This window comes from Protopterus annectens, chromosome 1.part2 (assembly GCF_019279795.1).
Source record: "Protopterus annectens isolate FY-2018-M chromosome 1.part2, PAN1.0, whole genome shotgun sequence".
NCBI lineage: Eukaryota > Metazoa > Chordata > Ceratodontiformes > Protopteridae > Protopterus > Protopterus annectens.
Window position 1 is genome coordinate 366,430,085 of NC_056727.1, and position 18,071 is coordinate 366,448,155.

Genomic DNA, 18,071 nt, shown 5'->3' on the forward strand with positions numbered 1-18,071 from the left:
GAGACTGTCTCAACTCCTTGGTTCTGCTCAAATAATAACGCAACTGCCTGTGAATATCCAAAGTATGCAAAATTTTCTCCCCTTTATTTTGGGGGTTCGCATAAAAAGTAGGCAAATGAATAGTTTGATTTAAGGCCACACTAGAAACCACTTTAGGCATAAAGGAAGGATTAGTACGCAAAGATACCCTATCCTTATGAAAAATCAGGAAAGGCTCCACTGCCATGAGGGCCTGTAATTCAGAAACCCTTCTTGCAGAGGTAATGGCCAACAAAAAAGCAGTTTTCCATGATAAATACTTCAACTCGGCAGTAGCTGCAGGCTCAAAAGGTTGTAGAGTAAGTTTTTCCAACACAAAATTGAGATCCCAAGCAGGAGTAGGAGCTCTACGTGGGGGTCTTATATTCTTTGCCCCTCTAAGAAATTGCTTAAACCAAGGATGAGAGAATAAAGGAGGGTCACAATCATAGTGAGCAGAAATGGCTGCAGCATGGACCTTTATTGAGGAGAAAGACAACCCTTGTCCAATAACTCAGTAAGATATTGAAGAGCAACACTTAAATCAGGTTTGGAGACATCAAAGTCCTTTCCTTTGCTCCAAATAAAAATCTCCTCCATTTATCAGCGTAAACTTTCCTGGTACTAGGCCTCCTGGCCTCCAAAATAACATTCAAAACTTGTTGTGGAAGCTGAGACCCTCCAGAGTTTAAAACAGAATATGCCAGGCTGTTAGATGCAGAGACTGAATCTTGACATTGAGGAAGTGACTGTCCTCTTGTGACAAAAGGTGCGGAATCAAAGGCAGAGGCCATGGAGGTTCTCGTACTAAACTCCTCAGTAGTGGGTACCAGTGTTGTCGAGGCCAATCCGGTGCTATCAAAATCATGGTTGGCTTGTCTTGTCTGGCCTTCAAAAGTACCTTGGGAAGAAGAGGCAGAGGTGGAAAGGCATATACATGCAGATTGTTCCAACTGAAAGATAGAGCGTCCACCTGCCAAGCTGTGTGATGAAACATTTTTGTGCAAAACTTTGGCAACTGGTAATTTAGTGGAGAAGCGAACAGATCTATGTCTGGAGTTCCCCATAACACTGTCAACTGTTGAAATACATGAGGATCCAATTTCCACTCGTGAGGATCCACTATTTGTCTGCTCAATACATCTGCTAAGGAGTTCTGTGCTCCTGGTAGAAACCTTGCCTGAAGATTGAGGTGTAGATTGAGAGCAGTTTCCCACAGAATCATCGCTTGCCTGCAAAGAGGGTAAGAATGGGTTCCCCCCTGCTTGTTGATGTACCACATGACAGTAGTGTTGTCTGTTTGAATCAACACCTGCCCTGGACGAAGTAAATCTTTGAAAGCCATCAATGCAAACTGGACTGCTAACATTTCCTTTAAGTTGATATGCAAATGTTGACAGGCCACGTGTTTTGCACCCATTTTCCATTGAGGTGTGCTCTCCAAGCCTTGTCCGAGGCATCTGTCGTTAGAATCTGACTCGCCTCTGGCCGGGTCACAGAGAGTCCCTTGTTTAGGTGACATTCCTGAGCCCACCACAAAAACTCCTTCTGAATGCAAGGTATTATCTGAATGACAGTGTCTAGATCTTGGCAGTGCTGTGTCCACACATTTTTGAGATACCATTGAAGCTTCCTCATATGCAATTTGGCATTGGGAAGCACCAGAATACAAGATGCCATGAACCCCAAGGCTTGAAGGACTGTCCTTGCAGTCAGCCTGGACCGTAGAGACATTTGCTGGAAATAAAGAGAAAGGCTTCTTTGTTTGTCCGGGGTCAAAAAAGCCATCTGGGAAGCTGTATTCAGTCTCACACCCAGAAAGCACATGTCCTGAGAGGGTACTAGACTGGACTTTGTTTCGTTCACAGAATACCCTAGGCATCTTAACACTGCCATCACATACTGTAGATGATGAAGAAGTTCGTCCTTTTCTTGTGCAATAATCAGACAGTCGTCCAAATAAGGATAAATCTGTATTCCTCTTAGTCTGAAAAATGCTATCACTGGAGCCAGAACCTTTGTGAATACTCTGGGCGCAGTAGATAAGCCAAAGGGCAATGCAGAGAACTGATAATGTAAATTTCCAGCCCGAAAACGCAGGTACCTCCTGCAACTGGGCCTGATAGGAACATGAAGGTAAGCCTCTTTGAGATCCAGAGTAACCATCCAGTGATCTTTTCCCAACAGAGGTAAAAGCTGTTGTAAAGTCAGCATCTTGAACTTTGGAATGTCCAGGTAAGTGTTGAGGATAGATAAATCCAAAATTGGTCTCCACGTGTTTCCTTTCTTTGGAACTAGAAACAGGCGAGAATAAAATCCTAGGCCCACTTCTGACAGAGGAACTGGCTGTATAGCTCCTATTTGAAGAAGTAAAGAAATTTGTCTGTGAGCCTCTATCCTTTGCCAAGGAGGGACGTCTGGCATGCCTTTGAAAGGAGGCATGGTATGGAAATAGAACTTGTAACCTCGGTTTATAATGTCCAATACCCATTTGTCCTGGGTGACTAAATGCCAATTTTGCTTGAAAAGAGCCAACTTTCCTCCCAAAGGAGCTGCCAGGCAAGAGGAATCTGGCAGCTGAAAATGCAGGTCATTGGGCCTGTTTACGAAAGGACTGGCCCCTGCCCTCACCAGCAGATTGAGCAGGCGAACTCCATTGTCTCGGCCTGAAGGTACTCTGAGCTCTGCCCCTACCACGCCTAGATCTACCCCTAGACTGAGAATCAGAAGAAGGGTACGTCCACCCCTTAGTAGGCCAATTTCTACTAAACTTTGGAGGTTGTACCTGCAAAAAATCTTTAACAGTCTGCATAGACTTAGCCTTGTCTTCCATTTTCTTTAAGACTGACTCCACAGGAGGACCAAACAAAACTTCAGACTGCAAAGGGGCATCCAGAATTCTAGACTTAACATGCTCAAACAAATTCTGATCCTTAAGCCAGGCGTGCCTACGAATAACTGAACCAGTGGCCGCCACCCTAGAAGAAGCCTGTAAAGCATCAAAACCACATTGCAAAGAGTGCTTACCCACCTGTTCAGAGACGTGCACTAAATCCTGCAATTCTTTACACTCTATGCCCTCTGCCAAAGCATCCACTTTAGATCTTAGCTGAGAAAGGAGGAAATTCTGATACTTCAACATATGAAACTGGCAGTTCAAAGCTCTCATTGCTAAAGTAGAAGAGGTATACACCTTCTTACCCCATCTATCCAAAGCTCTAGCTTCCTTATCCAGAGGAACCGGATTCTTAACAACAGAGGCTCTAACACCCTTAGGCCCCTGACTAATAGTTTCTGGGTCCGCCCTAGGACTCTTATACAGATATTTATGAGCCTCAGGCACCCTGTAATACCTGTCCGGTTTAACTTGGGCAGGAGGCACAGAATCTGGATTAAGGGAAGCTTCCGAGAAAACATCTGAAACAACATCCAAAACAGGAGGTATAGCTAAGGGTCTATGCTGTGGTAAAAACAAGAACTCCCTAAGCCTCTTCCGGGAATCAGAGTAATCCTGTCCCTCCCACTTAAAATGCTCCCTCATGGAATGCAGAGTTTCTGAAAATGAAAAATCCTCTGGAGGAGAAGCAGAAGGAGTGGAATCCTCTGCATCAGAATCAGAATAAGGAGGGAAATCTTGAATGTCCTCAGTAGAAGACTCTGAATCATCTGAGGCCTGCTCCAAACTTTCCAACTCTGGCTCCATCCTGGGCCTCTTATCAGGAGGGGGCATAGAACCTCTAATTAAAGTAATCAAATCCTCTGCCATTTTAAGCATGTGCTTTTTAGGCACAGACCCTGAAGAACCAGAACTGACACCAGAGGAAGGCAAAACAGACCTGCCCTTAGAAGGAGCCTTAGAAACAGTAGCAGAAGGCCGTTTTATAGTGCGCTTATTAAACCTAGCACAAAACCAGCACCCGACTACGTCGTGCTCCGGCCCCAAACAAGGAATACAAAGCGAGTGGTAATCCCTATGCGGTATCTGTTTCCCACAAGAAATACAATTATTCACTTTTTCTGACATCCGGTAAGTAACTGAGGCAAGAAAAAACAAAAATATTCCCCAACGGGGTACTTAGCCCAATTTGGTATCGGTCTGAAACTCCGAAAACGAAAAATTTCAGAACGCCGAACGGCACTTGCAACGCTGCTTCTGCATCGGACCATGCGGCAAAAAAGACTGAGGATATGACGTCGGTCATGCGCCTTTATACCCTGACGCTCTGATGTCAGATCTAGGCGCCTATGACCGACGTCAGCCTAATACTTTGGTATTCGGGCCGACCGAGGACAGCGGACTACCCATAAGTAAGGACTGCAGCAATGTGAGATGAAGAACATCTAAAATTAGGATGAAGAAGGTGTGAGTTATGTCTGCGTTGCCTGTTCACTCAGAACAGTGCACACTTAATGTATATGTAGGTTTTATTGAATCTGGCCCATTGGGTCAGGTGTGGATGAGTGTATACAAATTTGAAAGACTGAGAAACTTTGAACATTCTATCTGCTTTCTTAGGTGCAGAAGGCTGTCTGTCAGGAAACCACAGGCTTTGACAAACATCCTTCAATGCTGACAGCACTAGTGGGGGGATGGGTGAGGGTTCTGGGAATTTCAGCTGTAATAGCTCATAGTACTTTCTGAGGGACTGGGAAACCTTGATGTTCCCCCACTGATAACCCTGGCACATTCTGGAAATAGTCTCAGAGAAAGAGAACCCTCTCACAGATGGAATCAGATACCATGCTCTCTTCTTTAGAAATCTGAGGAGAAAAACCTGAATCTGTCCCATTACATTCCTCTACAGATTCAGAGAACTGAATAACTTCAAGAAAAAAAGGAACCCCTTTTTCTTTTACCAGAAGCCATCTTATAAATACTGTAGGTCAGTAGCCTGTGCTAGAACCTGAGCCAGACCTAATAAACTACTCCTGTCCTGAGGAACTAGTGCAGGTGAAGCTAAGTATTTAGATTTTCTGTTCCTTTTTGACAGGAAAGTTGGGCCAACTACATTTATTAATGTCAGCAACAGCTCCTCCAAAGATGGGCACAACATTCTGACTAAACAGGGAAGACTTCCCTGCATACTCTCCCAAGACCAACAAGAGTGGTTCTCCCGTACCTAATACGTTGATCCCAACAGCCACAGAGGACATAGCTAACCCCCGGTCCATAGTATCTATATGGACAACACTAGAGGGATCTGGGGAAAATGATGACTGGTCTGCGGCTGAGGCAAGTTACTACCCTGCTATGGCAGCAAAGGCTGTTTAGTTATTTTTTTTCTTTTTGTGGCTGGAAGAAGGATCAAACATGGGACTGGTAGTTTGTTCCATGGTCAAGAAGACAATGGTGCTTCTTTCCCTTGGAAGTTAAGCAGCACAAGCCAGTAAAAAATATAAAGTATTTAAAAGTAACTCTTTTCCACTCAAAACATGATAAAAAGTACTTAAATGCACTTTGCCAGCCCTAAAAAGTAAATTAAACAGTTTCTCCACAGAAAAAAGTAGTCTTATACTGTTTTTAACTACTTTTAAACTGACAGAAACAAAAATGCACTCCTGTTTAAAAGTATAGTTAAGTCACATAACAGATCACAGAAGGTTAATAAGCTAACGACCCTAGGGCTCTTCAAACCAAGCCGAGTTTTACCCTTATTTCCATGACCAGCAACTATCACCCCTGTCCAAGAGGGACACAGGTGGAAGCCCTGGAGTGAACTTACAGTTAACCATCCAATTGTCCAGATGGTGTTTGAAGACGGCCAATGAGGTGCTCTGCTTGACACGAAGCGAGAGTCTGTTAGAGTCAGCAAAACCACATTTTCCTAGCTTAAAAATACTTTCCTCAACAGGAAAGTAAGTTTAAACAATATTAAATGTTTTGCCCCCAAGGGGAACTTATCTGCCCAGCAATGGAACAGCACAAGGTAAAATTCAATCCCTGAAAGCCTGCAGAGGCTCATCCTCTTCGGCTGCAAGAAAGCTTTGAAGGGCATGGCACCCAAACCTGTCTTTTTGTTACCTCAGCTCAAGTTGTCTAATGGTCTGGGCACATGGAATGTGCCCTGAAGCTTTGGAAGTTGGCGTGTTATATCCTTAGCAGTATATAACCTATATAGCTTAGGCTACAACAATAGTGATCAATATGACTCTTTGCCATACTGCCTTTAACTGCTGCACAAATAAATGCATTCAAAAGGTCAGAACATTTGCCGTTGTTGCTATTAATATGTCAGCACTGGGCCGTATCAGATGATGGATTTTAGTTCAACTGTAAGACACGGAGAAGAGGGAAAAATTGAGCTTATTTTTGTTATACACCTTTCCCTTTTTTCCATGTTCAGATGACCTCAAAGTTAGTATATTTACACACTAGTGGTATGGAAGCTTAAACCCACATATGCGTGTGCAGGAGGGCTTGCCTACCTGCAAAAAAAAAAATGCATTTCAACTAAGTGCAATGCAATTAATTCCAGTAAAAACCCACAAGTTATATTTTACCACTCCCAATACTTTTTGCACATTAGTTTACAGCACTGTAATAACTTAGTCAATGTTTGCTATTAATTTTCAGTTTCTGCAGTACACTGTATTTTGGGCTTGACACTAAAACAAAAGTAGCAAACTGAAAATTAAGCAAAATCTAAAAGTTTAAACGGAATCTAAACTTTTAAAAAAAGTAAAACCAAACAAAATCTGAAAGTGTAAAGCAAATCAAAAAGTTTAAATATTTTGAGCCAGACGTAAATTTCTCTTGCTAGTTATAGAAGTCTTACCTCTGAGGTGCAGTTTTTCAGTAGGTTCCCCGTGAGCACTCTCCTTATTTTTGAAGTAGGAGATGGAGGTATCTTTAAAGACAAACCAGTATTGCTTGTATGGTTTTAATGTTAGCTTCTTTGGCCTAAAACCATAACAATGGCACATTGTAAAACTTGCAATAATGTATCTATGAATGAGTTATATAAATGTATTTTGCACATATAAAGTCACCCACTAGGGTCAAATACTATGAATAAAAAACTGCAGCTTACTGTACGACAAAACACAAGAACTGTCATAGATTAAACAGTTTCTGATGTATCAGAAATTATAAACTTACCAAGAAGGTTCAGTTTTAATTCATTTGCATCTACAGAGCTACATTTGCTGTACATCATACAGCACCTATAGTGCCAGACATGCCAGACATGCCTTTACTCTTTGGCTTATAATGCTCAGAGCACATCCAAGTAATACCCTTAAAATATCAAAAATGAAACTAATCATCTTTATTTGAAGCATACAAAAACAGGGTCACTAGATGACCTGCTTTTTTAGTATGTATACAGCAATGCTAAAAATTGTGTACGTTGCCATAGAAAAATGCTGTTTAGTGATTTTTCAATAACAACATTAAAATTCAGCTACATCTGATTGTCCTGCCAAATCTCCTTTTGTTGCATGGTCACGAGAAAGTGGAATATTACCTGGATGATTCAGCTGTTGAACATCAGTTTCATGTATTAGCTTCCCTCAAACATTTCTACAAACAACTGCATTAACAATGCTGTTTCTCATACAACAGCCCAAGTACTAGACCATAGATGTCCATTTATGTCACTGAACAGCCAATCAGCTGAAGGGATGTCTGTGCTGTATTTACTTTTGGACAACTACTACCACTTACTTTGTTCCTGTGCTTTTTTAAAAAGGGGAAGTTGATATTTTCATTTTGTAGAACTATTTAAAAACATAACTGCTGCAAAGCCTATTGTTCTAGTAAAATTTTAAGTGAATCAAAGTAATATTTTAAAACTGTCATTTGTGTGTAGAATTCTCTCTGTTTGAATTCTGGACAAAAGAGCTAAACTTTTTCATTAAACGGTTTTAAACATTGTGCTGTTGGTTTGTTTTTTTCTATTTGTTTGTTTTACTGACTGCTTACTGCTTTACAGTGTTTTTTGTTTTTAATAATTATATTAATTACTTGAGACAAATGGTGCTCCATGGTATCAAAAGAAAGCATTCACAATGCTGAAACAAACTTTAGATTGATAGCTGGTATCCAACTAGCACTGCTTTGCAGACATTAATGTTTATTTGTCCATTAAATATGCAAATATGTATACTATTCACAATTATGGAAATAGCTCAAAAAGCAGAATGACATCTACAAAAAATGAACACTTTTACATGAACAAAAGTTGCACTAATTGTTTGGGTCTGCCTGTTATGGTCACATAGATATTAAAAAGAAGTTATGTACTCACCATAACGTTCCATCTGAGTAGTTATACTTCATTTTTCTGCAACCTGTGGGTATTCGGGATCCATATCAGATCCGAGCCGGCAACTTTTCAAGCATCTGCTCTGAGCTCCAAGCTCCTCCCCCTTACCCATAACCCATCACATCTCTTACCTTCCCTCAGATCGAGTTTGCCACTACTCAAACAATCAGCAACTCAATTTTATCACAAACCTTGAACAGGTGTGGGAGAAGGAGGGCGGGACGGCTGCAGAAAAATGAAGTACAACTACTCAGATGGAATGTTATGGTGAGTACATAACTTCTTTATCTGAAGTAGTTAACTTAATTTTATCTGCAATCTGTGGGACAGAGTCCCCAGCTACTAAAAATCCTGGGAGGCCCTCATAGGATATTCCTGAGCACCGCAGAGCCGATGGATGCTCTCCCTCTGGAGATCAAATCCAACTTATAATGAGAAATTAAGGTATGTGACCTTGCCCAAGTTGCTGCCGCACAAATGTCATCCAATGAAACCCTAAACCAAAAAGCAGCAGAAGTCACCATAGATCAGGTAGAATGAGCTTTAACAGGACCAGGCGGGACAGACCTTTGTCCTTATAAATTTGCAAAATACATTGTGTAATCCATCTAGCTGAAGAAACCTTAGATATGGCTTTGCCCAGAAAGGGTCTAGAGAAGGACACAAATAACTGGTCAGACTTATGAAAGGGCTTCGTTCTGTGTAGATAAAAACAAAGCTGCCTATGAACATCTAGCAAATGCAGCTTATATTCAACCTTGTTCTGAAAATTTGGAAAGAAAACAGGCACGTTAATAGTCTGGTTAATGTTTGATTCAGAAGCTACTTTTGGTAAGAAGGAAGGGTTCGTGCGGAGCGAGACCCTGTCCTTATGGAAGATCACGTACGGGGGCATGGCAGACAAAGCTTGAATCTCAGTAACCCACCTAGCTGACGTAATGGCCACTAGGAAGGCTGTCTTCCAGGATAAGAACTTCAAATCTATTGATGCTGCAGGTTTAAAGAGAGGAGCAACTAACGCATGCAGAACCAGGGTAAGGTCCCGAGGAGGAACACAGTCCTTGATAGGGGGATGTAAAAGATAGGTGCCTTAAAGAAAAGCCTTACACAGTCTCAAAGAGGCCATAGCATTCATGTTTTCTCCGACATGGAAATTGGAGATGGCTGCCAGTTGCACTTTTACCATGGAAGAACTAGCCCCTTGTTGGAATATATTGGCTAAAAAAAATCCAACGCTGCAGGAACAGGGGCTGTAAAGGGATCTAGATTCCTCTTAGAAGCCCAAATAGAGAAACACTTCCATTTGCTGTGGTAAATCCTCCTAGTGGAAGCCTTGTGGGACACCACCAGAATAGTCTTTACTGAAGATGACAGACCGGGAGTCCAGGCAATCAAGTGAACTGGAGCAACCAAGCCACCAGCTTGAGGCTGTCCAAGTTGGGCAGACAAGTGCCCGAGGGATGAGAAATGAGATCCGGGCAAGGATCCAGAATCCAAGGAGGAGCTAGAACATAAGACCAGAGGAAGGGGAACCACACCTGACGAGGCCAGAATGGGGCAATGAGGATCACTTTGCACCCCCAGTCGACAACCTTTCTGAAAAAACTTCGGAATGAGAAGTAACGGGGGGTAAGCATATAGTAACCTGGGAGGCCAAGCATGGACTAGAGTGTCTCTGGGGGGATCCCCAGGGGAGGGGATCAGAGCGAAGAACTCGCTGCACTTCGCGTTGGAAGGAGATGCAAAGAGATTGCAGCAAGGCTGACCCCACGCAAGGAAGATCTCCTCCACTATCGACTGTTTCAGAGACCACTCATATGGCATTAGAATAGCCTGACTCAATCTATCTGCTAAGATGTTGGAGCTTCCCATGATGTGCGTTGCAATCATAAATCGACTGGTGGATTCTGCCCACTCCCACACTCTCATGGCCTTGCGACAGAGAGGGTAAGATCTGGTTCCTCCCTGTTTATTGATGTACCACACAACTGATAGGTTGTGCAACTGAACTGCAATTGTCCCCGGGAGAAGAACAGTGTGAAAGGCTTGCAATGCTAAAAGCACTGCTCTCATCTCCAGAACATTGATATGCAATCTGGACTTGGTCTGGGACCACGTGCCTTGGACTGTTCTCCCCAAATAATGCCCCCCCACCAGAGCTGGGAGGCATCCGTGGTTACTATGGCTTGGGCTGTGGGTGAAATGAATGGCCATCCTGCTATTATCTTCGGCGAATGGAGCCACCAGAGAAGCGATGCCCTGCAGGCATTGCTGATTTGAATTGGATCGTCCATGGGGAGAACTAGCCAAGACTACTGTACTGCCAGCATCCACTGAAGAACCCGCATGTGAAGGCACGCACAGGGAAGGATCGAGATTGCTGCAGCCATAGAGCCTAGGGCTTGGAGAACATCGCCCGCCTTTGGCAGCCTGGTGCCAAGGATCACCGATATATGGGCCCGTAGGCTCTGGACCCTGTCTAGAGTTTGGAAGACTTTCAATTAGAGGGTGTCCAGCCATGCCCCGATAAAGTCCAAGACCTGCACCGGGTCCAAGAGGGACTTAGAAACATTGATAGTAATCCCTAGCAGGATTGCAAAATGAAGGAAGAGTCTCTGGCCATGGAAAGAAGAAGCTTGGTGGAAGCAGCGAGGAGCCAATCGTCTAGGTAAGGAAATACTTGAATGCCCTGAAGCCTCAGGTGATCCACTATGACTGCCATTACCTTGGTAAAAACCCTGGGGGATGTGGTGAGACTGAAGGGTAGGGCTCTGAACTGGAAATAACTGGTTCCTAGCCAGAAACGAAGGAATCGCCTGGAGCTTCTGCAAATCTTGATGTGGTAGTAAGCGTCCTGGAGGTCTATCGAGCGCATCCAGTTGCATTCTGAAGATAAGGTAGAATGGACTGCAGGGTGACCACCTGGAATTTCTGCTTGGCTACACTCAGGTTCAGGGTTGACAGGTCCAAAAAGGGCCTGAGGTCCCCCCGTCTTTTTTGGCACTAAAAAGAACCTGGAGTAAACGCCTGATCTGGATTGATCAGGGGGACCGGTGTGATGGCTCATTTGTGAAGCAGCTTGGAAATCTCTAGCGCTGCCGCCTCCTTGAGTGGGTGGAACATCAGGGAGGCGCTTTGGTTGGACGGGAGGGATAACGAACGGGATGGTGAATGGGATGGTGTAGCCTCTGGATATTATTTGAAGCACCCAACGGTCTACAGTTATGGACTCCCAAGCCATTGTGTGCAATGATAACCGTCCCTAGACTGTCTCCAGAGTAGGACAGTCGGGCAACCTCTCAGGGCTGCTGCGTGGGCCTGACTGAGAAGGTCTCCCTAGACCCAAAATTCCTCGCCCCCCCCCCCGCCTCTGGGGCGGCGTCTGACTTGTCCCCCTCTGCCTCTAGGGGATGAGTTGTCCTGAGAGTCCCGGGAAAACTGTGATTGTCGGAACCACATCTTCTTTTGTCCACTCTGAGTCCTAGAAAAAGAGAAGCGGACTCCGATGGCAGACAAAGTCTTCGCATCCTTCTCGCTTTGGACCAGAGTGTCACGTACTGTCTTCCTAAAAAAGGAAGAACCATCGAAAGGAGCATTTGTGAAAGACGCCTTGAAGGGGTCCATGAATTCACACAGTCTGTGCCAAGCTTGTCGTCTCATAGCTACGCCGGTCCCAGCCGCCCTCACCGCTCCTTCCGTGGCATGGAAAGGAGACGCATGGACGTTATTGAAAATGATTTGAGAGTTGATATTTTCACGGAGAACAGCCGCTTGTCCTCTGGTGACAACGACTTTGGAGGTGACTCAGAGAACTCCGTGACTAGGTCTCACTGTAGTCGTATGACGTGTGCCAAACAATTTGGCGCTCAAATTGAAAATGTCGCTGAAGAAAACACTCACTTCCCAAATGGATCCACCACCCTGGACTCCTTGTCCAGAGGGTGGACCGAGGCACTCTCCTATGCCAGTTCCCTCTTGGTGGCTGCTGCAACCACCATAGCATCCAGCGGGGATCCTATGTAACAGACCTGTCTGTCTGAGGGTGGAGAGAGAATCCTGTCCGGGCATTTTGGTATCGACTCTATGGTGTCAGGTTCCTTCCATGCCTGCATGATGATAAGATCCACTAAGGGATCTGCAGGAGGGGACTCCCAGGACGTACATGGTCCCATGCCAAAGGCCTCCAGGAACACTGACTCATCTGTAGAAGGTTTGGGGGCTGACCAACCTCCCCTCTGGCAGAGGATCTCCATGATTTCTCCAAAGGAGACATCCTTGGGAGGTGACCTGGGGGAACCTTCTCCTTCATCTAAATCAGTGTCTTCTGTCAAGGATTCAGGGGTGCCCAGGTGCCTCCTTTTGCACATGTGGGACACTCTGAAGAGGGCTCGTTAGCCACAGAGGGGTTTCCTCCAGGGAAACCGCCTGGGGGTTCTTTAGCATGGGCTGTCCCTTGGACAAGCTGAAGGGAGTCGTAACCGAATCCTAGGAAGCCTACGTGGAATCCACGGAAATAGGCTGAGGTCTTGATCCTTGGAAGAGAACCCTCTCCACCACATCGAACATCGATGGACAGTGCACCTCTTTAGCACCCAACAAGGAGGAAGATCTCCCCGGGTCCACTGTGAGGATCGGAGACGGAGTTCTGAAGGAATGGCTCGGATCCGACAAGGTCGGAGCCGAAGACACCTTAATCCCCTCGGATCCGACTCCCCGTCCTCGGCCCTGACAGTTGCTCGGATCCGAACTGGTCTGTTCCGAGGAACTCAATGTAATCGCCAGTGTCTAGGTTGGAGGAACCATCGGCGCAAAACCCCCAGCTCCGAGGATCCTCGGATCCATAAACTCCGAAACCGCAGGCCGGATCAGGGAAGGAGAAACTGGATGAAAGAAGGGCATGGAGGTCGCCCCTCCAGAGGGAGAGGGGCCTGGCAAGACTCCCATTTGGATCTGAATAAATCTCATCATCCTGTCCATATCCCACTCCGATAGACTCCGAGTTGAGCGCGAGGAGGCGACCGACTCAGATCTGGCTGGTCGTTGCGACGACCTCGATGAAGGCCTCGTATCCAAGGGTTCCGTTGGCTCTGGGGAGAACCTCGGGGAGTGGAGCCGAGGAGATGTAGGCCTAGCCACTTTGGAAGGCAGGCTAGCGAAGGGCTCCCGCTCTGGAGACCGCTTGCGGGGCCTATCCCCTCTCTTCTCTCTGTCCTTAGTCCTCTTGTCCTTTCCTTTAGCCTCCCCTTCAACAGGTCTAGTGGGAGGTTGAGTCCCAGCCTGGGGGCTTGAGCAGCTGGAGGAGCCGAGGCCGAGGCCGCTGCATGTAAGAAGGAAACTGGTAGAAGGCCCTTTGCCACCAGCTTAGCCTTCTGCTTTTTTTAAGGCCCTGGGGTTAAACCCAGCGGACATGCTACACTGCACTGAAAGATGGGGAACACCCAGGCAAATAACACACAGAGTGTGGCCATTGGCCGGTGAAAGCTTATGGCCACACTCTGTGCAATTTTTATAAGTAGGCTTTGGATGATCAGCCATATTATTAACCCACACAGCCAACCTACTTAAACCCAACACTAACACACACACCTAAGGGGTAGGGAAGACCTTGCTATACTACTTTACCACAAACTGTTTTTTTTTTTTTTTTGGTAACAAAACTGACGAACAGTGAAGGGGAGGTAAAGGGAACTAAACAATCACACACACTCACTAAAAGAGCAAGAAAAAAATTTACCAAAGTCACTTACTAACACCCAACACTTGGAGCTAGAGAGATGACAATGCTGATGCATGAAGCGGCAAATGAGATCTGAGGGAAGGTAGGAAATGTGATGGGTTATGGGTAAGGGGGAGGAGCTTGGAGCTCGGAGCAGATGCTTGAAATGTTGCCGGCTCGGATCCGATATGGATCTGAATACCCAGAAGTTGCAGATAAAATGAAGTTAACTACTTCAAATTACTTGTTTGCATAACTATAATAATTAAATTTACATATTATAAAATTACTTGTTCAGTATAATTTATTTTTATATCACCATTGTAAAGGATAGTGAGTGCTGAATAACTTTCATATTTTAAATTTTTAGTAACATTTATAGTTTTTGAGATACATTCATTTGTCTACAGGTAGGTTGGAAAGCTACATTCTCAGAATTTTAGCTAAGGTGAAAGTTGTCCAGCCAAGAAATCTGCACGCATCAAGAGGTTTGAAATTCCACTCAGGCTAGGTGTGAAAAAGAACAAGTATGCTGTTTCATTTTGTTTTCATGTAAAAGCTAACCATTAAGTTCACATTAACAAGGCTATCTTCTGTGACAAAAGAAATACTGTGAAAGGAAAACAACAGAATGGAAAACAGAAAAATATAAGGCCAAACAAAACACACAATACAGGTAAAATTACACACTGGGCTAAATGTGTTACAACGATAAAAAGTAAGTCCTGGATAATTAACACTACCCACAACAGAGATGCATGAATTCTCTTCAAAACTGGCAACATGGTCCAGGACACAGAGAATGGGAAGGTGGTTGCCAGTGCTGTAGGGGATTCCATTAGGAGATCAAGTCACCCAAGACAGCAGACAGTGGGAGGTAGTGAAAGGATGATCCTCTTTATAGGTTAGGGAGTTTGTCTCTATGAACAGTAAACATGTAACTGAGACTACAAGACAGTTAGTTCATGCTGCACAGAAAAAAAGATAATAAAATGGCATACACATATCAGGAACTTTTGAAATGACTGTTTTCATAAATGGGACACATTGCTGAACAAAGTACAGTTGTGTGAAGACACTGACCTTTACAACAGATGTCCAGACAGAATGAGCAAAGTCAGACTGTCCCTCCTTATGTATGGGAATTAGCCACAGCTGGATGCTTGTCCTTACCATCTGATGTCTACAGCTTTTGGATATCCCTAGACCACAGTTAAGCTCCTTTTCTTTCAGCATATTTGGAGAAAAGGGACAGCACCTTGCACTATCCTCCCTTCTTCCGGGCTATGTGGATCACTAACATGTGTTCTGGTAGTGCAGATATAGGACTCACCTCTTTAATCTTAGCTAGAGGAGCTGGAGAAAATCTGACTGTAGACAGTAGGCACAGAACATACATGGGGGGATACAATATTTTTGTCAGCTGTTTCTTTCCAGGGAAGGTAGTGAGGAGACGGAAACACAAAAATGTGAATGAGGAAAGGGACCCTTTTTTCCTACAACTGATTGTGAAGACAGGTGACTCCATCAGAACATCTTACAACCGAAACCCAAGATTAAAATGACATTGGAGGGCAGGTGATTGGGAAAGCCATAACCTCTTTCACTCCCCCAACCTCAATATTAAAATGCCACATTAAGGGGGTAGTGGATGGGAGGCCATACTAATGCAATGATGCTTTCCTATAAATATCTGTTGTTACTGTGAGTTTCCTCACACAACTGTATTATGTTTACCATAAGGGTTGATAATGCAGTGTCATTACTAGTCCATGGAATGGAGTACTAATGCAGTTAGTCAACCTTGGGGGTGTGGGGTGATGGTCACAGCAAGCCCTGAAACGAGCAATGGCAAAGCTTGCAAGGTAAGAGGACTATACTGGAACATATTTATACTCCAATAATCACCCAAAAACTGCTACTATAGAGATTACAAAAATTTAGAGAGAAATAATCAACTTTCAGCAGGGAACATTACTTATAGGTATGGACTGGAACTTGATCTACGGTACTGAGGATGTATCAGGGGGACCGGGAAAGGAAAACAGAACAAAACAGGGCAGATTTCTAAAAAATATATGAAAATATTAAGTATGAAAGATATAAATTCAGTATTAGGAATTCAGACAGAATTTACACACTACTACAAAAAGTACAAAACTGGGATAGATTGTAAAGAAATTATATTTCATAGGAGAATGTGCATTTAATTATAAGCTTCAACACACATCCAATAACTATTTCAGAATATTCACCAACAAAAACTAAAATAAGAATACAGGATCTTAAAATCTTTCGGCTTTTCCCGGTTAGGAGTCGCCACAGCGGAACTCCGGTTCACTCATGATTGGCAGTGGATTTTTAGGGTGCCGAGTTGCCAGCCTGATGCCCAACCTTCAAAGAAGGCACGCCCATTCACACTCGCACCTACCTGCATGTCTTTAGCGTCACTCAACTGCGGGGGGAACATGCAGACTCCACACAGGAGGTGCTCCAGCCGAGAATCGAACGGGAGAACCTCTTGCTGTGAGGTGACAATGCTAACCGCTGCACCATCACGGCCATCCAAAAATAAGAATACAAGATAATGAAATAAAAATGAGATACTGGCATTTTCTTACATACCTGTTAAAAAATATAGGAATTTAAGAAACTGGTAGTAGAAATTATTAGGGAAGACAGAAATTTGTTCTGAAGGGACAGATACTGAGTGAGGTAAAATGAAACTGACTTTAAATATAGGGTAGAAATAAAAGAAAAAGAGAATATGGTTATAATAATAAATAGGAACAATTGAGTTGGGATGACAATGGTTAAAGTATCGCAGAATAAGAGGAATATCGCAGAAAAAGAAGAGGAGGAACTGTAGAGTGCTAAAGGGAATATAAGGGCACACTTGTATAATATGCACACATTTAGAAAGATTACTGTTAACCAACAACTTTTTGATAACTCCAGACCATGAAAACTTTTAGCCCAATGACTTACACAACAGAAAGTAGAAAGGGTTGTCACAAAACTTAGGGAGCCTACAAAAAGAAAAATAACCACAGATCCTATAGAAATATTAGAGATACTTTGGAATTTTTTATTAAAGTCTGTATAAAGCAGGGAATGTGGACACGAAGACAAAGCACAAACAGGAATAGTTATGGAAGACCTAATTATGCCAAGTTTAGAGGAAGATGAACCCCCCCCCCCCCCCCCATGTAGACTTCAAAGATTTTTCCTCAAGTAGACAGCAAATGCCGGAGGTATGCTGGGAAAGAGAGGTAACTGGGAACATGTTTTTTAAAAGTCTGATGAGTTGGTATATTTTAAAACTGCACTACAGAATACTCTGCCTGAAACTTCTCCGACTTCTCTAACTATTGGCCCATAGCAATCCTATCCCCTCAATCAAACATCCTTGAAAGGTGTGTTCACAACCAAATACTTTTTTATTTATTTATTTATTTTTATTTATTTGTTTTATTTATTTATCATTTGTTGACTGGGAAAGTCCGACTAGGTTCCACAGAGCCTGTTTTCAGCGGAGGCCCGGGGAGAAATGATCCAGAATTAACCATCTCCTAGACAATAAATTACTTACAAATACTTAGCATGGCTTTCGCCCCTACCATAGTATTACCACAGCCCTTATTAGCTTCACTAACACCATCAGTCAACTTAGAAATAAAGGTGAGTTAGTATCAGCAATCTTTTTAGACTTATCAAAAGCCTTCGATACAGTGTCTCATAACAAACTGCTGACTGCCTTGTCCAAACTGAACCTAAGCTACTCCACTCTAGCCTGGTTTCAGAACTACCTCATAGATCAGCAACAAGCGGTACGGTGGAACAAAGCTCTTTCTCCTTTACTACCAGTGACTATGGGCATGCCTCAAGGGTCTATTCTCGGCCCCCTACTTTTTAACCTGTTTACAAATAATCTCCATAATGCTACAACTCTAACCACCCTTATACAGTATGCAGACGACTCCACTGTGATATGTTCTGCCCCAACTCTAACTGAACTACAGAACTTAACCAAAACATCCTTCAATGCTATTGAATCATGGTTGGAAGAT

At 43.8% G+C, this 18,071-nt stretch overlaps 1 protein-coding gene across 1 annotated transcript in view; it reads right to left on the bottom strand.

The window, feature by feature from the left end:
* FERMT1 (FERM domain containing kindlin 1) overlaps positions 1-18,071 on the bottom strand; it is a 1,173,069-nt gene that overhangs the window by 513,206 nt on the left and 641,792 nt on the right. The window contains exon 10 of the mRNA XM_044056523.1: positions 6,795-6,919. Within this exon, the coding sequence (XP_043912458.1) occupies positions 6,795-6,919 (125 nt within the window). The remainder of the gene's footprint in view (positions 1-6,794; positions 6,920-18,071) is intronic.